General features: G+C 39.1%; 1 protein-coding gene across 1 annotated transcript; it reads right to left on the bottom strand.

Annotated features, from left to right (window-relative positions):
- Nucleotides 1-5,095: 5,095 nt before the first annotated feature.
- On the bottom strand, nt 5,096-22,539 carry LOC115210696 (protein lin-37 homolog). Its single transcript, XM_029779380.2, has 8 exons — nt 22,382-22,539; nt 17,577-17,652; nt 15,530-15,583; nt 13,962-14,068; nt 12,570-12,739; nt 10,502-10,624; nt 8,535-8,608; nt 5,096-6,050 (listed from the first exon to the last, which is right to left on the bottom strand). The coding sequence occupies exons 1-8, from the start codon at nt 22,392-22,394 to the stop codon at nt 5,954-5,956; spliced, it is 714 nt and encodes a 237-aa protein (XP_029635240.1). The 5' UTR covers nt 22,395-22,539; the 3' UTR covers nt 5,096-5,953.
- Nucleotides 22,540-22,824: the final 285 nt, after the last annotated feature.

The following is a 22,824-nucleotide window of genomic DNA, read 5'->3' as shown; positions in this document are numbered from 1 at the left end:
GCGGCTGAAGAGAGCTTTAAGCCATCTCTTATGTCAATTATACATTGATGTAAGAATAAGTTGTTTTATAAAGCTTGAAACACGTGTACCGCGACATCCTTTGTGTTCTGTTTTTTATTTCATTTGATATATATATATACACACGCACACACAATCATCATCATCATCATTATTTAACATCCATTGTCCATGCTGACAAGCTGGAAGGCTGCACTGGACTCCAGTCTGATTTAGCATGGTTTCTACAGCTGGATGCTCTTCCTAACGCCAACCACATGTAGTGGATACTTTTACAAGTCACTGGTGCCATTTGTGTGGCACCAGTATCTGCCATGACTGCGATTTTACTTGGCTTGATGGGTCTTCTTCTCAAGTACAATGTAATACCAAAGGTCTTGATCATTTGTCATTGCCTCTGTGAGGCTCAACACTCAAAAGAAAGTTTTCACATGCCACTTTGCCTCCATGTGGCCCAATGCTTGAAAGGTGCTTTTTATGTGCCACCAGCATGGCTGCCAGTTACATGCCATCAGTATCAGCCATAAATATGATTTCACTTGGCTTGATGGGTCTTCTTAATGCACAGCATATCACCAAAGATCCTGGTCACTAGTCATTGCCTCTGTGAGGCCCAAAGTTTGAAGATTATGCTTCACTACCTCATCCCATGTCTACTTCCACCACAAGTTCCCTCCACAATTAGAGATCAGCAATTCTTTACACAGCTGTCGTCATCCATACACATCACATGACCATACCAATGCAGTCATCTCTCTTTTACACCACATCTGATGCCTCTTATGCCCAACTTTTCTCTCAAGATACTTACACTCTGTTGAACATGCATACTGACATTGCACATCCAGTGAAGTATACTGGTTTCATTTCTTTCAAGCCAATGCATGCCCTCAGCTGTCACATCCCATGTTTCACTGCCGTGTAGCATAGCTGTTTGCACACAGGCATCATACAATCAGCCTTTCACTCTGTTGGGGAAGCCCTTTGTTGCAAGAAGAGGTAGCAGTTCTTTGAACTTTGCTCAGCCTATTCTTACTCTTACAGCTACACTCTCAGAGCATCCACCTCTGCTACTAACTTGGTCACCTAGATAACAGAAGTTATCTACTACTTCTAGCTTATTCTCCTGGAAGTTGATGGAGTTTATTTTCTGTGCATTTTCAGTGTTTATTGTACCCATGCATCTTCCACACACAAAAGCTATTTTTCCCTGTTAACCTTCTTGATATTGCTGCATTTCTTATATGTCCATAGCTTACACTGGGTACATCTTATGGAATTTCTACCTACTCCTTTTCTGAGTAGGGCCATCTACCTGGAGGGATTTGTAATTGATCTGCCTTCCTACTTACCAAGACTTTGGTCTTTGTTAGGTTAACTCTAAGGCCCTTCAATTCTAGACCTTGCTTCCATACCTGAAACTTCTCTAGTGATTCAGCTATAAGAACAAGGTCATCAGCATTGAGGAGCTCCTAGGGGCAGCCTGTCTTAAATTCCTCTGTTATTGCCTGGAGGACTATGATGAACAAAAGGGGGCTGAGGATGATCCTTAGTGAGGGCAGCATTCAGCTGTAGGAAATTTACCTCAACAAATTGTATCTGATGCATGCAAACATGAAAAAATGGATATTAAGACATTGATGATGACCACATCACGAATGGAGAAATCATGGAAAATTCTGGGTTGTGTTAGCTACAGAATATCCCTAACAGTGAGGCAGGGGAAGATGTTAGGTTATGTATTATACATGTCTGTGAAAAGACAAGTGAGAGCCTCTTGTAATTAGAAACCAAGGTGTGGGGGTGCATAGGAGGCAAGGCAGCTCAGTGAAGACCTAGTTAAAGACTGTGAAGGAAGATCTAGCAAATAAGGGCCTGAGAGCAGGCTCATGAGTGGATGGAGATCTCAGCCTGATGCTCCAGGGTATACAAGAGCAACTGACTGTCGGTTATGACAAAGATTCCAGTTGATCCGATAAACAGAACAACCTGCTCATGAAATAAATATGCAAGTGGCTGAGCACTCAACAAACACACATACCATTAATGTAGTTCTCAAGAAGATTCAGCACAAGGCTGGTCCTTTGAAATATAGATACAACTCATTTTTGCCAGCTGAATGGACTGAAGCAACATGAAACAAAGTGTCTTGTTCAAAGACACACTGCTCCACTGGTTATTGAACTCATGACCTTACAATCATGAGCCGAATCCCCTAACCACTAAGCCACACACACCACGTATTAGAGCTTCTGTAAAGAGAAAGCAAAATGGGTTCTTGTTTTAATGCAATTTTGATAATGTTAAGAATACATACAAAATCGAAATCAAATTCGATGACTGGCATCCGTGCTAGTGGAGTGCTAAGAGCACCATCCAAGCATGATCGTTGCCAGAGCAGCAAACTGGCTTCCATACCGGTGGCACGTAAAAAGCACCATTTGAGTGTGACACATAAAAAGCACCATTACCAGTGTCGCCTTACTGGCATGTGAAAAAACATTTGAGCGAGGTCATTGCCAGTGCTGCTGGACTGGCTCCTGTGCAGGTGGCACATAAAAACACCATTTGAGTGTGGCCATTGCCAGTACCACCTCGTGCCAGTGGCATGTAGAAGCACCCACTACACTCTCGGAGTGGTTGGCATTAGGAAGGGCATCCAGCTGTAGAAACTCTGCCAGATCAGATTGGACCCTGGTGCACCCATCTGGTTCACCAGTCCTCAGTCAAATCATCCAACCCATGCTAGCATGGAAAGCGGACGTTAAACAATAATGATGATGTATGTGGATGGTGAGGAAAAATCTGTTAATTTAGGAATGGAAAGTGGGTTGTGATGCATTTCAAAACATTCTGTTGGAACAATTCTTTATTAGTTTAGCTTTAATAAAGTGTGTATTTGGGAAAGAGAGAAATAAATAAAAAACAACACAAGTAAAATTTAATTCTTTTTAATGAAGTGACATTTTTACAATCATCAAAAATATTCAACCATATTATATTGGTTGTAAAAGTTAATATCACATTAATTTCAACAATGAAATTCAAGTTCTGTTTTGTTAACAGTGTGTGAGTGAATGAGTGAATGTGTGTGCGTGTGTGTGTGTGTGTGTGAGAGAGAGAGAGAGAGAGGGAGTAGAGGAAGAATGACAATAAGAGAAGGGAAGAAAAAAAAAAACAAAGTGGAAGAGAGAAAGGAACCAGAGTGAGTGAGTGAGGGAGAGGGGAAAAAAAGGGGGGAAAATCAGTTTGGTGAGAAGAAAAATTTGGAAATTTTCTACAAAATTAATTTTCAACTGAATAAAAATAAATAAATAAATATATGATCAAGTGGACAAAGTAGATATGCAAGCTTTTAAGGAATATTTAAAGAAGTGTAAAGAAATGCTGGTCATTTTTTGGCAGCAGAATGATCAGTTTTGGGATTAAGAAGAATGAAAATCTATTGATAGAGATGCGAGTTTGATTTAGTTTTTGTGTGCAGTTTTTAATACAACATAAAATGTAGTTTTGACATGTCTACACAATATATAAGTAAGCTAATATCAAAGACGGTTGCTTGAGACAGCTGACAACTGTTGCTTGTAATGTCTTCTTCACTTCTAGCTTTCAACACTGCTTTTCTTTTTTTTTTCTGCTTTACAAGACCTATCTTTGATTAAAGCTTGGTGCCTGGAGCTGTGGAATTCATAGGTGTTATTTCCAGGAATGTGGCTCCAAAGACATGGCAGTCCCAATGTTAAGAATATCAAAGTAGTTTTTATGATGTCAGAAACAGCATTTAACAGCTGTCCTTGTGTATCTTGTGCAACATAAACAAATGTTCCCTGCCATATTTAACATTATATCAGTTATACAATGTGCCAAGGTAGAGAAACTCAGGTTTTCTTATCGTTTACTGTGTTTGTCATTAATTAAAATCTTAGGGCAGCAAGAATATTTATCGAAAAAATTCTTAGTTACCAGTGGTGTAGCGAGAAAGAAAAAATTAGTCAATAGACTATATATTATTCATAGAAAAATACAGTGTACATTCAAACACAAGAGATACCCAATGAATAGGATATCTGACTCACTAGAAAGAGCAGTTAAACTCCAAGCCACTAATTGTAATTCCGAAAGTGATTGAAAAATAAAAACTTTTACCTTAATCCTAGACCCTACAAGGTTTCTGCAGACTTAAATACAGATTGAAATATAATAATTTCAGTTTATATCTGGTGCTGCTTCTTCAGTAGGTTGCCAGGACTGAACACATACACACGGAGCGATAAATAACCTGCCACGTGTCTATAGGTTCTAATTTTTTGAATCCACCGCGCAAATGTGGAACTCAACTGGCAGTAAATGAATAAATTGCCGATTTTCTTGCAGGGTCTAGGATTAAGGTAAAAGTTTTTATTTTTCAATCACTTTTGGAATTACAACAATTAGTGGCTTTCTAGTGAGCCAGATATCCTATTCTTTGGGTATCTCTTTTGTGTTTGAATTTACTGTGTTTGTGTAGACACACGTATACACACACAAAAAATAACTGAATCATATAAAGATTTATATGAGAAACTTTAAAAAATGGGCAATGGACACAGCATTAACATAATGGAAATAAGTAAAGTTACGAATATATGTAATATTGGTACATATTGATGATAAAGATAAAAATAATAGATTGACTGAGATATTGAAACAAAATAAAATACTAGAGACAATCTGGAAGTCTATCTCTATTCATCCATATCCAAACTAATAGTGCTGCATGAGTGATCTTGTTCACATGTAACTATTTAAGTTACAACATTGTAAGATAATCAATATTTTTTTTTTATTAATCTCACTGACAAACAGAACTCATTGCTTTACTCTTTGCAATCAGAGAATACCAGTCAATGAATGATCATCTCCATTGTTTCAGATTGGTCAGAAATGTATTTTAAATGTTACCTTTTCTTTCGTAACAGCAAAAGAAAAACAGCTAGAATTGGGTATCAAGACCTGGGCACAGATTCAGCTTACCAGAAGCTTTGTTTCTACCCGTTACTGATTGCTTCCAAATAAGTAATCAACTTAACCATAGATCTTTGTTTTCGTTTTTTTTTATTGTTGACAATATTTAGATAGAAAGCATGCATTTTAAAGATATAGCAAAAATCTAACAACTTGTCTTCTTCAAATCATTAGACCATGATAAATTGTCATTTACAGACAAGCTGATAATCACTCGAGTCATTAAAACATATTTTGTGGCACATTAAATTCGCTTCCATAATCAGATTTTAATTTTTTTCTTACTAAGCACAAGGCCAGTTTTAGCAGAAGTGGGACACCTTTAAATCAACCCCAGTATACAAGTAGTATTATCTCTTTTTTTGATGTATTAAAGACAAAGTTGACTGCATAAAATCAAACCCTGAACAGCGACATAATGAATCGATTCTTGTGAAGTCTTCTGCTCCAGATTTGACTGAATTCGTCATCTTCATAGTCATCTTATTATCAAATGATTGATAAGAGAACACTGAAATATGAATACCTTTTTTCTTCAGTCATAAAATGTTTTGACATTTTACAAGAGGAGTTTAAAGAACAATTTCTGTTTTATAACAGCAGATTATAAAAAAATATAAAGGACAAACATAAACTCTTGTTTTATAGAAGTTGAAGCCAAGTATATTTGGAGAAGGTTTTGTCCCAACAAGTTTATCTGCTTTTTACTTGTTTGATCACAATTTCCTTGGTCACTCATCAAAAAAGGTTACCTGATGAGTTCTACCCACTTTAGACAATAAATTTCAAATGATGCCTCTGTTAATATTCATTTAAATTATGCAATGAAATTCATTGATTCTGTTTCTGATAAAGAAAAGAAAAAAATATAAAATTTTAATTTTTTTTTTACAGATATAATTCTAAATAAGAATTATTTTCCATTTTGATATCATGACTCCTTACAAAGATGTCTATCAAACATATCTTTCAACATATTCAAACTCCGAGCATATTGCATTTCGTTTCGGCGGGATGATTCTTTCCATCTGTGTAGAAATTGAAGCAGAACAATTACTTGATGGCCACAAAATAATAAAAACAATTAGCAGAAGTTCATTAAATAATCATAAATAAACTAATGAAAAAAAAAAAAGACACATACAATATTAACACGGAGGTGGATCTCAGTTGTATGATGAGGAGGATTCAGCTGTTTCAGCATCATCATTTAATGTCCATTGTCCATGCTGGCATGAGTTGGACAGTGTGACCACAGCTGGCAAGTCATGGGGCAGCACCAGACACCAGTCTGTTTTGGCTGGGTTTCTACAGCTGGATGCCCTTCCTAATGCCAACCACTTTACAGAGTGTGCTGGATGCTTTTACATGGCATCACACTGGCGCATTTATGTGTTGCCACTAGGGCGCTTTTACATGGTGCCATAGGGGCACTTTTACATGGCACCACCAGGAGTGCTTTACACAACCAGAAGGATCAGTCTTAATAGTTTTGCTGCAGGATACAGGTCTTCTTGTGTATGGCCAGGTGCCAGGTATCTCGGTCCTTTGTCATCTCACCTGATAGGTTCAGCTTCCTGAAATCCTTTTTCAGTACTTCAACTGAATAATCAGCTCCTGAATTAATACGTAAGCAGCTGAGTATTCCAAACACATGTACCTTTAATATAATTCTCAGGTAGAATCTGTGCAGCATAGTGACAAGATTGTAGCTTTTGAATTAAAGGTACAACAAGGTTGATAAATATCATCATCACCAGCATACGTCCTTTTTTCATGTTGCCACAGACTGGACTGATTACAATGTTTTATCACTTGTGATTCTTCATGATCCCCACTTCCTCTCTCTTCTCTCTCACACACACAGTGCACTAACAGGCGCAGTTGTGGCTGTGTGGTATGTAGCTTGCTTACCAACCACATGGTTCTGGGTTCAGTCCCACTGTGTGGCACCTTGGGCAAGTGTTTTCTACTGTAGCTTCGGGCCAACCAAAGCCTCGTTGAGTGGATTTGGTAGACGGAACCTGAAAGAAGCCCGTCATATATATGTATATATATATACACATATGCATGTGTGTCTGTGTTTGTCCCCCATCATTGCTTGACAACCGATGTTGGTGTGGTTATGTCCCCGTCACTTAGCGGTTCGGCAAAAGAGACCGATAGAATAAGTACTGGGCTTACAAAGAATAAGTCCTGAGGTCAATTTGCTCAACTAAAGGCGGTGCTTCAGCATGGCCGCAGTCTTTATGTTATAAATTTTCTACAAAATCATCATCATTGTTTAACATCCGTTTTCCATGCTGGTATAGGTTGGACAGTTTGACTGGGGACTGGCAACCCAGTAGGCTGTGCCAGGCCCCAATCTGATCTGCAAAGGTTTCTACAGCTAGATGCCCTTCCTAATGCCAATCACTCTGAGAGTGTAGTGGGCGCTTTTTACGTGCCACTGGCATTGACAACATTCAGATGATGCTTTTTACGTGCCACCAGCACAGGAGCCAGTCCGAGAGGGGGGACTGGCACTGACCACATTTGGATGGTGCTTTTTATATGCCACCAGCACGGGTGCCAGTCAGGCAACACTGGCATCAGCCACAACTATAATTTCCATTTTGATTTCGATCTTATTTTGATTTTGATTTTACTTGACTCAATAGGTCTTCTCAAGCACAACTTATCGCCCGATGATTCAAGGGTACTTTTAAATGGGCTGGTTATGCGACACTGGTATAGGCTACGGCTGTGTTCTCACTTTACTTTGTTGCAATAAAGGCCTAGCTTTCACCTTTTTCCAAATGCTGTATTTCTGACTGCAATGTTAGAGTTACAAGCTTTCTTTAACACTTTCCACAAACTGGTTACTCTTATTAACATTGTAACCCTAATGGTTGGGCAATATGTAAACAGATAAAAGTGGCAAGCTGGCAGAATTGTTAGCATACCAGGCAAAATGCTTTGTGGCATTTTGCCCGTCTTTACATTCTGAGTTCAAATTCTGCAGTAGTCAGCTTTGGCTTTTATCCTTTGGGTTCAATAAAATAAGTACCAGTTGAGTGCTAGGGCCAATGTAATCGACTTACTCCCTCCTCTGAAATTGCTGGCCTTATGCCAAAATTTGAAAACAATATATAAATAGATAAAGGCACATACAAAGCACATAGGCGCTGGACATTGCTCTTTTCAGCTTAAATGTAAATAATGATGGAGTAACACCAGAAATCAATGACTGCTTGAATGGTTGTTCAGCTAAAGGCACCCAAAGGCCAGGCAGGGGTTTTAAATTGGGCAGTAGATTAGATCTCACCACTCAAGAACAGAAACAATGGGTTTCTACAGCTTCTGGCTTCACCTACAAGGCTTTGATCAACCTGAGGCTATCATAGAAAACACTTGTTCGAGATGCTGTGCAGAGGAATTGAACCCCAAACCAATATAAATTTAAAGTGAATCAGTCTCATATAGAACTCAACACCATATCATTTCAATATTCATGATAAGTCTGAACTTACTTGTGTCGAATACGCTTCCAACGAGTCATGTGATTTAATAAAAGATCGTCTTGAGATGGAGCTTTGTCAGGATCCTACAAATGAAACAGCTTTAAATATAAACCAATGGTTACAGAATTTAACATCTAAGGAACAACATTCCCTATTTGGATCTTAGTTTTTTCATCTCGGATCTTTTAAACTTTAGGATCATCTGTGCTCCAAATGGCTCCCATGCCAGTGGTACGTAAAAAGCTCTATCTGAGCGCGATGGAGAGGGCCATAGCCCAACTAATTAGGGAGGGAGTCTGCTTAGATGAGATAAAGTTCTGTTTTGTGCCAGGTAGAAGCACCACTGATGCTATATTCTTGGTATGGCAACTGCAGGAGAAATACCTAGCCAAAGATAAACTCCTATACTTGGCTTTTGTTGACTTGGAGAAAGCCTTTGACAGGATCCCTTAAACCCTTATCTGGTGGGCAATGCAGAAACTGGGGATTAACAAGTGGTTAATAAGAGCTGTACAAGGATGTCGTTAGTAAGGTACGGGTCAGCAATGAGTATAGCGAAGAATTCCAGGTAGAAGTAGTGGTTCACCAAGGATCAGCCCTCAACACCCTCTTATTCATCATAGTCCTCCAGGCAATAACAGAGGAATTCAAGACAGGCTGCCCCTGGGGGCTCCTCTATGCTGATGACCTTGCTCTCATAGCAGAAGCACTACCAGAACTTAAGAAGAAATTTCATGTGTGGAAACAAGGTTTAGAATTGAAGGGCCTTAGAGTCAATGTTGCAAAAACCAAAGCCCTAGTAAGTAGGAAGAAACTCCATAAGATGTACCCAGTGTAAGCTATGGACGCATAAGAGGTGCAGCAACATCAAAGGAAGGTTAACTGGGAAGATAGCTTTTGTGTGCGGCAGATGCACAGGGGCAATAAACACTGCAGATGCTCAGAAAACTGATTCCATCACATGCCAGGGGAAGAAACTAGAGGTGGTTGATAGCTTCTGCTACTTAGGTGACCAAGTCTGTAGTGGGGGGTGGGGATGCTCAGAGAGTGTTGCCACTAGAATAAGAATAGCCTGGGCAAAGTTCAGAAAGCTTCTACCTCTACTGGTGACAGGGCCTCTCGCTCAGAGTGAAAGGTAGATTGTATGATGCATGTGTGCAAGCTGCCATGCTAGATGGCAGTGACTACTGAAGATATGCGTAGGCTTGAAAGAAATGAGGCTAGTATGATCTGCTGGATGTGTAATGTCAGTGTGCAAACATGACAGAATGTAAGAGCCCTGAGAAAAAAGTTGGACATAAGAAGCATCAGATGTTGTGTGCAATAGAGACAACTGCACTTGTATGGTCTGGAAGGCTGCACTAGATTCCAGCCTGATTTAGCATGGTTTCTATGGCAGGATGCCCCTCCTAACACCAACCACTCCAAGAGTTTAATGGGTACTTTTACATGCCATTGGCACAGGTGCCATTTACGTGATGCTCGGGTGCATTTACATGTCACTGGCATGGGTGCCAATTTGTGTGACACCAGTGTCTGCCACGACTGTGATTTTGCTCAGCTTGATGGTCTTCTTCTCAAGCACAACATAATGCCAAATGTCTTGGTCATTGCCTCCATGAGGCCCAAAACTCGAAAGGGACTCAGCCATTTTGCCTTGGTCAGATCCAATGCTTAAGCGGAACTCAGCCACTTTGCCTCTGCCAGGCCCAACTCTTGAGAGGAACTCAGCCACTTTGCCTCCATGAGGCCCAATATTTGAAAGGAACTCAGCCACCTTGTCTCCGTGAGGCCCAACACTCAAAAGGGACTCATCCACTTTGCCTCCTTCAGGCCCAACACTCGAGAGGAACCCAGTCACTTTGTCTTTGTGAGGCCCCTCTTTATATTACCATCCAAACAAGAACAGGTGTAAATAATAATAATAATAAGTACTGTAAATAGAAAGATTGTGAAATCATTGAAATTAAACTTACAGCATAAATATCTAGTCTACCTGAAGCTTGAGGAATGGGAGAAGGAATCCGTAAATCAACATATTGATCTTCTCTTTTTATTGGAGATGGTAAGTGGTATATATTGCCATCTTTATTTACAGTCTGAAAAGAAAAGGAAAAATTAAAAGAAATGTTTCAATCGAAGAGATACCTAAAGATATATTACAAAACATTACAGTGTTTATAGACTCTCTTGTACTTAGCAAAAGTTGACCCAGGTTTACTTCAGCAAGAATTCAAACGAAAACCACAGGATTTATATAAATTGCTGTACAGATTTTGATTGCACAAGGAGGACACGTGTGTGCATTCAGATGCTCTACATCTTCCCATACTAAGCAAATTTTGTAACTGAAACACAGATGGAATTCAGTCTGAAGAACTCTTTTACTCGATAGTATTTTAACTTCTACCAGAAATGGAATTTTTGCAAAAATATCAAAGTAGCAACTAAAATACTCTATAAGGCATTTAATTGGTTCATTTTATTTGATTAGTATATATCAATTAATAAATTACAAAAGAAAAGGAGTTAAGTGCTGCGATTTGCACTGACATAGCATGGACTGCTGAGCACATTTTATGAAAATGGGACTACCATGCACACATAAAAAACAAAAAAATAGTTAAAATATCTTCTTATTATATAATGGGTGCAAGTTTTACATCATCTGAAAAGTCATTAGTTGAACTATTATTCCTCTTGCATTCTGAGGGGTATTGGAGAGTTTGAGTGACATTAGACCCCAACAAACGCCCATAAATTAAATGCATCTACCTGGGCCACGATTGTGGCCTGTCGACCTGTGCCTGACAGCCACAATCATGGCCAGTCGTGCTTTATGTGTTAAGATAAAGTGTATGTTTATTTCAGAAAGCATTTAAATATATAAAGTTGGTTACATTCAGAACCGTATGTATAAATAATGTAATATGGCTTGAGGGTGAGAAATCACACCCAGAGATATACAATTACATAAATGTATTCACATACACACATATATCTATGCATGCGTGCATACATACATACATATGCACTTGAGAAGAAGACCCATCAAGCCAAGTGAAATCATAGTCAGGTGACTGGTACCTGTGCCAGTGGCATGTGAAAGCACCCATTACACTCTCAGAGTGGTTGGCATTAAGCAGGGCATCCAATCGTAGAAACCATGCTAAATCAGAGTAGAGTCTGGTACAGCCTTCCAGTTTGCCAGCCTTAGTCAAACTGTCCAACCCATGCCAGCATAGGTAACGAATATTAAATGATGATTGGCTGATGTCAGTGCCACCTGACTGGCTCCTGTGCTGGTGGCACGCAGAAAGCACCATTCATGCATGGGTCATTGCCAGTGTCATCTGACTGGCTCCCTGTGCTGGTGGCACATAAAAAGCACCATCCGAAATGTGGCCGATGCCAGTGCCGCCTGACTGGCTCCCGTACCGGTGACACGTAATGAGCACCCACTACACTCTCGGAGTGGTTGGCATTAGGAAGGGCATCCAGCTGGAGAAACATTACCAGATCAGATTGGAGCCTAGTGCAGCCTACTGGCTTGCCAGTCCCCAGGCAAACCGTCCAACCCATGCCAGCATGGAAAATGGACGTTAAACGATGATGATGATGATATATATATATATATATATAGGCATAGGCATGACCTGTGAGGTTAATAAGCTCACTTTGCAACTATGGGCAAGTGTCTTCTACTAAAGCCCCAGGCCGACCAATGCCTTGTTTTGTTTTAGTGTACACTGTACTGCAGAAGATATCTATAGACTTTTAGGTAACAATGTATGTATTTACAAATGTAAGCACTAAACACTTTATATACAATAGAATTGTAGACAGTGTTGGCTAAAAGGAAAAAGCCCAGCTACTATATTCTGTAGGAGAGTAAAATCTTGAAAGATAACCCTGTTACTGTACCAGTAATGCATTAATACCCACTCATACTGGTGTCTACTTGCACAAAAAGTAACCAACCAACTTTCCAGTCATAAGAAAGAAATTAGTAGAAAGCAAGTTAATAACATAATATACAATTACATCTTCATCAGTTTGTGCATCTGACTCAGGACTAGAAGAGCGATTTTGGTTATTTAGGTTGTTGTGAGGTTGATTTTTAATCCAAGAACGGCAAATCGGATAGAGAGGTGTATTTTCATTGAATTGAGCCAGGTCTACACTCCGATCAAATAATTTCATCACATGAGTATCTGAAGGCAATAAATGAATAAACAGAAGATTAACATAGGAAAACACACACAGTTTATATAAAAACATAGAATCAGGTTTATTTTGACATATATAAAGTACAGTCATCGCTCATTTGTGAGCGAGAATGGATTGATAACATGTACCATGCTTTCACTGTTTTAGGGTGCCTACATAGTTGTGAGCAAACACAGAGACCTTCTTAACTCCCTAATGGAAAATCCAGGGTATGACAAATGGAGGGAGAGAAGGCTGTACCAACACTTAGCTGAGTAGACTGGTGTAACATGAAATGAAGAGTCTTGCTCAAGGATACAACACATCACCTGGTCCTGGAACTGAAGCTATGATGTTACGATTATGAGCCAAACAGCCCTAACTACTAGGTTAAACTACCATAGGGGGTGAATAGTTGAAGTAGTGGATAACAAATCAATATTTTGCCAAAATCAATTCTATTATTTTAATTTTTTTTAATAAAAAATTTTCTACATTGATATCATATTTAATTATTGTAAAACACCCTTTGGTAGATTCAAATATGAATATGCTGATTGCTGTTGTGTTTCGTCATCAGAGAACATCTCCTTTTAGACAAATCTGTTCATAGCATGTGATTCATTGACATAAGGGGACTCTGAGTCACCAAGGTATTTTGACCTTATTTTGTGTCTCTTCAGTCAGAGCTAACTCATTAGACCAATGAATCTTAAGAGTCCTGGCCAGGACTCTTGTTTATAGAAATCTGCAAATTATTTGCTGATGTCTGCCAAACCAATAATAATTCATGAAGTGCATGCTAAACAATGATACTCATTTACAACTATCACGTGACATCAGAGCAGGACAATTTTCATGTAAGGAACTCTTGAAAATGGAATACAATATTGTTGTTTAACCTAAGGTCAGCTATGACTGAGCAACCATTCTGTCCTGTTTGTATATCAAGGACTAAAATACTGTCCAACATAACCTTCTTTTTTATGATAGCAGGGTACGATTTGAAGGAGCTATTTGACTGTTATTTCTAGCAATTTGAGTAACCATGCAATGCACAGTGGTGGTACTGGTGGTGATAGTAGTAGTAGTAGTAGTACTACTACTACTACTACACTACTACTACTACTACTACTACTACCACCACCACCACCACCACCACCACCACTACTACTACTACAGCTGCCATTTATTCGGTGAATGTAAAATTCGAGCATCAAAACTTACGGTGATACTGTCCAATGTCTGACCCTGCTGAATCTTCTTTTCTTTTACGTTTCCGACTGACTTTGGATAAACTTGATTTCCGTGGTGATTGTTGTGGTGATGGCAATCTGCAAAGGGAGAGATCACAATATTTCAAAAACATAAACAAAGAAATTGTCCTGGGCAAGTCATGAGGTGGTGAGGCTCCAGCTTGGGAATTCAGGAATTTTGGGGACTGTGGAGTTACCCCTTAGATACCACTATTCCCAGGCCAGGGTTATATGACTTGTGAAGGGCCTCAGTGATGAGACTGATAGCAGAAGATGGCTCTCTTCTATGGCTAAAGTGCAGAGGATTTGGAGATGGACAGGCCCCTAGGCATATACTCCACAGGACCACCAGAGTGCAGATATGCCCTGATGTAACACAAACCAATTCTCTGCCTTCAAATTAAATAGACCTTATTCCCTCGGGGATAAGCTCAGGAGAGTGGGAAACCAGCTGGAGACTTCTGTTGATTAAACTAACTTGCACCTGTACCGGTGGCACGTAAAAAGCACCAACCAATCATGGCCGTTGCCAGCCTCCCCTGGCACCTGTGCCAGTGGTACGTAAAAAGCACCCACTACACTCACGGAGTGGTTGGCGTTAGGAAAGGCATCCAGCTGTAGAAACACTGCCAGATCAGACTGGAGCTTGGTGCAGCCTCCTGGCTTCCCAGACCCCAGTCAAACCATCCAACCGATGCTAGCATGGAAAACGGACGTTAAACGATGATGATGATGATGATGATGAAAACGATGGGAAATCACTGCTGTATTTATCCCAAGAAGGAAGAAGTTGTTTGATAAGTAATAGGTGTTTCTCCCAACCTGAATCCTAAATTTCCCTAAATTTTAACTCAGTGGTTCTCAACTGAGCTCAATTTAAGATTTTGTCATTAAAATTTATGTACAGTAGATTGCTTATACTTCAACAATACACAAAATATTTTAATTTCTTTTTCTACAATTCCTAATAATTTAATTCTAAAAATATAATGGGATGTTTTTAAACATATAGGAGCAGGAGTGGCTGTGTGGTAAGTAGCTTGCTTACCAACCACATGGTTCCGGGTTCACTCCCACTGCATGGCACCTTGGGCAAGTGTCTTCTACTATAGCCTCGGGCCAACCAAAGCCTTGTGAGTGGATTTGGTAGACAGAAACTGAAAGAAGCCCATCGTATATATGTATACATATGTGTGTGTGTGTATGTGTGTGTATGTTTGTCCCCCAACATCGCTTGACAACCGATGCTGATGTGTTTACGTCCCCATAACTTAGCAGTTCGAGAAAAGAGACCGATAGAATAAGTACTAGGCTTACAAAGAATAAGTCCTGGGGTTGATTTGCTCGACTAAAGGTTGCTCCAGCATGGCTGTAGTCAAATGACTGAAACTAGTAAAATAGTAAAGAGAGTATCAAATTGTTATGAGGGTCCACTTAAATAAAATAAAAAAAGGGAACCAAAGGAGTCATCGGTAACAAAATGGTTGAGAACCACTGGTTTGAATTATTGGAACACATGAAATAAAAGAGAATAATTACCGCTGAGGTGGTTCAGGCTGAGTGTTAACACAGTCAGGTTCACTAGAAGCTGGGCTGCAATGACAGTAACAAAGATAGATATATTTAATATGTAGCTTTCATTTTATGTTCAAGCATCAGGTTTACACAGCAGAACGTAAGAGATTTGTAAATGTTCTACAGCATGAGGCGCTCGGGATTGCAAAGCAGTGTATCAGAGAGAATAGAGATGTGGTGGATGAGAAATGTGTGCAAATGGATAACGGTATGCATGCACTTAAGGCGGAGAGCTGGCAGAAACGTTAGCATGCCGGGCGAAATGCTTAGCAGTATTTCGTCTGCCGCTACGTTCTGAGTTCAAATTCCACCAAGGTCGACTTTGCCTTTCATCCTTTCGGGGTCGATAAATTAAGTACCAGTTTTGCACTGGGGTTGATGTAATCGACTTAATCCGTTTGTCCCCTCTGTTTTTAGCCCCTTGTGGGTAGTAAAGAAATAGAAATAGGTACGCATGCACTCAGTGACTCAGAGAAGAAAGAGGCATGGAAGTGTCACTATGAAAGGTTACTAAATGTAGAAAATGCATGGAAGAAGGAGAGGTTTTTAAATATCGAACCAATTGAAGGACCAGTCATCAGGGTTGATAGCAGCATGATAGATAAGGCAATCCAGGATATGAAGACAGGGAAAGCCCCAGACCATCAACAATGACTACTGAGATGATTAAAATATCCAGCAGTGTAGAATACAGCCTAGTCACCCATATAGTTAATCAGGTTATTCAGGAAGGCGCCATCCCCAATGACTGATGTAGTAGTATTATAGTTAGATACTACAAGGGTTAAAGGTGATGCCTTAGATAGAAACAACTACAGAGATATCAAACTACTAGGCCAAGTCTTGAAAGTTACAGAGAGAATTATAGCTCAGTTAATTGGAAATAGAATTAAAGTAGATGAGATGCAGTTTGGTTTTGTACCTGGGAAGGGTACCTATTTCTTTACTACCCACAAGGGGCTAAACACAGAGGGGACAAACAAGGACAGACAAACGGATTAAGTTGATTATATCAACTCCAGTGCGTAACTGGTACTTATTTAATCGACCCTGAAAGGATGAAAGGCAAAGTTGACCTTGGCGGAATTTGAACTCAGAACGTAGCGGCAGACGAAATACCGCTAAGCAATTTGTCCGGCATGCTAACGTTTCTGCCAGCTCACCACCACAGACGCCATCTTCCTGGTGAGAGACAGCTTTATGTCAGGTGATGAGAGGTTAAAGTATGGCAGAGGGACAAGAACAGGTGTCTTGCTGTAGAGTAGATACATGGTTACCACAGTTGGGAAAAAAAGAGGATGATGGTGAAGATGGACCTTTCATTTAGGTTGTCACTCTTAATGTCAGCTCAATGGTAGCTAAGTCTAACAAAATTGTTGAGATATTAGAGCAGAGCAGATGTGTGAGATATAAGATGGAGAGCCATTCAAGCGTGATTGTTACCAACATCGCCTTACTGGCACCTGTGCCAGTGGCATGTGTAAAAAGATTCGAGCGAGGTCATTGCCAGTACCACCTGAGTGGCACGTAAAAAGCACCCACTACACTCTCGGAGTGGTTGGCATTAGGAAGGGCATCCAGCTGTAGAAACTCTGCCAGATCAAGATTGGAGCCTGGTGCAGCCATCTGGTTCGCCAGCCCACAGTCAAATCGTCCAACCCATGTTAGCATGGAAAGCGGACGTTAAACGATGATGATGATGAGTCACTAATGGATCCCAACTAACCTTGCAGAATCCATCTACCTTCAGCTCTTCAACCAAGATGGCTCTACAAGAAGTGGTCTTGGGAATATTGATACTAAATATGGCTGTGTGGTAAATGAGTTCACTTTACAACAATGTCATTTTAGCTTGAGTCCCACTGCATGACACCTTGGACAAGTGTCTTCTACTCTAGCCACAAGCTGACCAAAGCTTGGTAAAGTGTCAAGTGAAAGGAACCCATTGTACATGTATCGCCTGAAAGAAGCTCAAAATAAAATATTTTTAAAAACAATTAAATATATTTACCTTTCTTTCTTCTCGATTAAATTCTGGAGCTTAGACTCTAAACGTTGTCGGGCTAATTTCACATCAATAGTCCCTCCTGAAAAAAAAAATTATCATTAATTTCATGTTAATTTCTCAAGAGGAAGAGAGAGCAAGTACCTATATATATATATATATATATATATATATATATATATATATACATATATATATATAAAATAGTAAAAAGTGAAAAAAACTACAGAAGGCTTGTTTTAAAAGGTTAAAAAATATATATTTGAGTCAATATGTCTGAAGAATGTTATCAATTTTTTTCTTACAATAACATAGTTTAGAAGAAATGACCGGTTTCGCGTTCAGCTTTTCAAATTTCTTACATCGTTATGTTTATGTTGAGAAGAGTTATCGTTATGTTTATGTTGAGAAACCAACTTTCTCATCTATATATATATATATATATATACACACATACATATATATGTATGTATGCATGTTGGGTACTATGTTTGTTTTAACTTCTATTTTATAATCAGATGAGATTTTAGTAACATCAGTTTCAAATCCAATGTGCTCTGAGTTCACATTCTGCCAACTCTTTTAGAGTTGATACACAAGAATACCAATCTAAGGTGGCACAATGGTTGAGTGGATGCCTTGCAGTATTTGTTCCAACTCTTTGCATTCTGAGTTGAAATCCTACCATGGTTGACTTACTTGGGTGGTAGACTGAACCCTATGACACTGTATTCCTGCTATACTAAGAATAGGTTAAACATCATCTCTGCTGGATTCTCAGTAAAGCAGTAATGGACAACACACATAGATAAAGAAGATGCAGTTGTTTCTGTCCATTAGTTTGCCTGCAATAGTTACTCTTCAGCTGTATATGCAACTGTTTTTTTGCTCAGGAGCCCAGGTGGAAGGTAAAGTCAGACACAGGGGTCCGGGTCTGAAAGGGTCAATTTACTGCCCCTAGCAGAGTCCACTTTGTTGAAAGTATTCAGGTCAAGCTTCTGGTTTGAGGATACCTGCCACTCATCACTCTTGGAGGTTGTGGGCATTATTTTACCGCTTGACCAAAAGATAAAATAGAGATTTACACAAAATATCAAGAAATTTCATCTCTTCATAGTGTACAAATTTACCTAAACTTATGACATTTCCTAGAAACATTTTGTCATGCTTCTACCTGTCAACAGGTGCAACTTCTACATTGCAGGTGAGTGATCAGCAATAGGAAGGGAATCCAGCTGTAAAAAAATAGTTCAGCAACAAGTGTTTCTAGTAATGAATAGACTATAGATTAATACTCAGGCATATACAAGGTTCAAAACAAGTCTACAAGGGAATATCTACGTGGTTACTCAAGCTGCTAGAAATAGCAACCAAATCTCCCCACCACCACCATCACACCATGCAGTCTCAAAGCAAGAAGGTGAAGAGTACATTAGATAATATACTCTTAGATACACTATTCATGAATACAGGTTGCGAGCTGGCAGAAACGTTAGCATGCTGGGCGAAATGCTTCGTGGTATTTCAGCTGCTGCTACATTCTGAGTTCAAATTCCACCGAGGTCAACTTTGCTTTTCATCCTTTTGGGGTCGATTAAATAAATACCAGTTATGCATTGGGGTCGATATAATCAACTTAATCGTTTGTATGTCCTTGTTTGTCCCCTCTATGCGTTTCGTCTTGTGGGCAGTAAAGAAACAAGATACATTATTCATGAAAACAAGATGAGCTGGTCATGAATGGAAAGCCTTTGCTCATAGGTCTGCTCAATCAGAGCAATGGCTAACAAGAGTTTATTACAATATGCCATAAGCCAGAAAAAGGACATCATGGCATGAATATAGCTCTGCTCCCTAAGTGCTGTTATGCAAAGCTCGAATTTGTTTTCACTTGTCAGGCAAAGTGGAAGCACTTTTTGTGCAACACACATGGAAATTCAACAGCAACTGGTTTGGCTCTTGATGAGGTAAACAATTTTTCTATTTCTTTTTATGATGGCTATGCAACTGATACTGATAGGGTCATCATCATTTTACAGTCATTTTCCATACTGGCATGGGGTAGACAATTTGACAGGATCCAAAAGGTTGGACGACCACATCTTGCTCGGTCTCAAGTTTGGGTATGGGTTCTATGGCTGGATGCCTTCCCTAACACTAGTCACTTCACAGAGTTTACTGGCTGCATTTTTTTCTTTTGTCATCAGTGCTACAGGGTGTCTTGCTCTCAGCAAGATTAAAGAGTCCTCTCAAGTCCTGCACTGTTGCTGTTTGATTCAATTTATCATCCACTAAGAGTATATTGGGTGCTTTTTTTTTGTGGCACCAACACTGGTGGGTGGTGAGGGTCACCTTGAAGCTTGCAAAGCAAAAAAAAAAGTTAGCCCATGATGGATGAAACAGATTTATTAGAGAGGATGCTAGAAAATAATAATAAAGGGAATGGTGTTGAGGGAGGGAGTAATGGGTGAGACAGGGGAGAAGGAAAGAAAGAATAATGTCAAGGATTAGGGTGAAGCAGAAGTGCTAACTGACCCACCTCATCACTAGGTAGGCCCAGTGATGAGGTGGATCAGTTAGCTTGTCATAACTGCAAGGGTTGTCCAGTTCAGGTTCATCAGGGTTCCAGGTCAGTTCTTATTGGAGTTATACAAGTTTATTGAGAGAGGGCAGTCAAGGAGAGAACAACAGAGATACTGATAAGGATGGTGGGTGGGGGAGGGTCTATGGATCTCATGATTCCTGCAGTCAATTAAAAATACTGACAGGAAGGAAGCAGAAAGTCAGATGTGGTGTTGAGGCCAACCTTGTAAGAAAGATGTTTGGGTAAGCAACATAACAAGTGAAAATCTCACCAGAATAAGAACTCATAGAATATCAGGCACAGGGAATTTCATTCTCTGTGGAACAAAATTTACTAGTTGTTTTCAGATACTTGCAAACCCCTCTGCTAAACATCAGTCCTGTTTGATGATGAAAAGCAAGTAAAACTCTTAGGCATAGTTTCCTTGGGAACTTGCTGAGCGGAAGAAGTAATCATGGAAAATATTTTAGAAAACAAAAATTCCACCAAGATAATATCCCTTCCGAAATCAGTGGCAATGTCGTAATTCTATCACCTACTAATTTTAATCATTAAAACTGAAATGACAGTGGATTATCATGGCTATGGAGGGCATGTGTTTCTGGAATATACCCTGACAATATGGACCAGTTACTGAGCACAATATAACTGGTAAACGAAGCAAGTATTGAACACCTTCCCTACTGTATTAAAATAGCAACTGAAGAATGGTCAACATGTAAATATAACTGATGATGATGTGAATATAAGATTGATCACAAGAAAGGTGACAGGTCAAATAGAAGAAACCAAGATCAAGGTATCTAAATTTCATAAACCAAAAGTTATGCGTAGATTTGTTGCAAGTTCACGAATTATATTGGAACGAAATAATATCAAATCTATATGATCTGCTTTAATTAGATATAAAAGATTTTGGTTGGAGAATTGATCACATCCATAAAAGGTTATGTAATATGGAATGGGCTTGCGATTCGTGAAAGGGAGCGTGCACGTTAAAGGGGATACACAACTTCTAGCAGATGTAGGTTATTTACTGTTTGTAACTAAATTCAATGTCGGTACTGGATTTTTAAAAGACATCTGAGCAATAATTTGCGAATTGCAGAGAGAAGCAGAGAATGTGAAAGAAAGGATTTGAGATCGAAGATCTAAGTGTAAAACAGCTACAAGAATAATGCCTCTTATAATATCAAAATAGGAAATTAATAAAAATGCGATTACTAATAACCTACATTCATGTTGAAATCATAAAGCTATGGATCTTCCCATATCTTTGAAATAGTAATGATTTATAATCACAATCGATTACAATATATGAATCAAAAGTTAGACAACGAAGCGTACTACTTTCTACCTTAAGGTTATAGATAGACGTTAATGGTTAAACTTTCTCTATTGAGGTCAATGTTACAGGTGTGCCATCTGGAATATTTGGACACTACAACGACCAATGTTGGCATTATTTTCATCCATACAAAATATGCGACGTATCATTTATTAAACACTATCTGGAAAACCTCATCGAGAAACATCGCATATATTTAGGAAGAAACCAATGCCTTTTAATTGATCCATTTCAATCTGACAATCATGTGAACCTTAATTTAGATCTCCCTTATTGATCGGTGGTTTGGGGTTAATAAAGAGAAATGAGAAGTGACAAATAATGTTTTTTTTCTGAATAATGCAAGACTATTTCTCTATACCGTATGTTGGAATGGTTTTGCGATTCTTAGATTTTTTTTTAGTATCGGTTAAATATTTACAACAAGAATGTAGAAAGCATGCTTGTAAAGGAACTATTATTCTTTTAAATAAATATATACTCAGGTTAGTTCGATGTCTGATATATATTGAATAAATCCGTGATTTTATTGAGTGATCATTTATTAAAATGTGATATTTGTAAACATGTTAAAATGTTGTTGGAGGTAAACTTCTTGTGTAGCAAAGCTGCGACGCGGTTTCGATCCCCGGTTGTAGCCATTTCACCTCAATTAGGTATCTAGTGTTCTTCGGAAAGGAATGAATGTTACACATTCGCAATCCCTTTATAAATCTGAGCTCGTATACCGATGTAAAAGGACAAATATAAACGAAAAACATAAAGACAACACCATTTATAAGGTTAGTGTGCGCTCAAAGGAAAACTGTGTTAATGAAAACAATGAATAAAAATTTAAACTGAATTAATTTAAACCGAACGAGAAAGAAATGTAATTACTTTTGGAAGACATTTTGCAATAGTTGTCGATGTAATTTCATTCAATTCGTTCATATATTCTATTTTGCTAATAAACGTCTCTCCGTCGCATTACACAACTTACAAACTGTATAGGCCGCCATTACCACTTAGGAAGACGTCATTGTTACGGCGTTTCTCATTGGCTAATTCCATCCCTCCCTCACCTTCCTCTTTACTAATCATATCCGTGTTGGATATTTACGAGAGATCCCCTATATGGCTGCTCGACCTGCTAGAAATAGCAGCAGCAAATATCTCCCTCAAATCAGCTGTTGTCTTATGAGAACACATTGGATAATGTAATTCTAGGTGTACATAAAGACGGGTTACGGTTACGGTTGGAATGCGTTTGATCATAGGTCTGCCCCATCAGGGCCGACCTGAAGCTAAACATCTCGGGTAAACGAACGAACGAAAGCGCC

This window comes from Octopus sinensis, linkage group LG4 (assembly GCF_006345805.1).
Source record: "Octopus sinensis linkage group LG4, ASM634580v1, whole genome shotgun sequence".
Classification (NCBI taxonomy): domain Eukaryota; kingdom Metazoa; phylum Mollusca; class Cephalopoda; order Octopoda; family Octopodidae; genus Octopus; species Octopus sinensis.
Note: the sequence above shows the minus strand (reverse complement) of the source record. Positions and strands in the feature narration are given on the sequence as shown.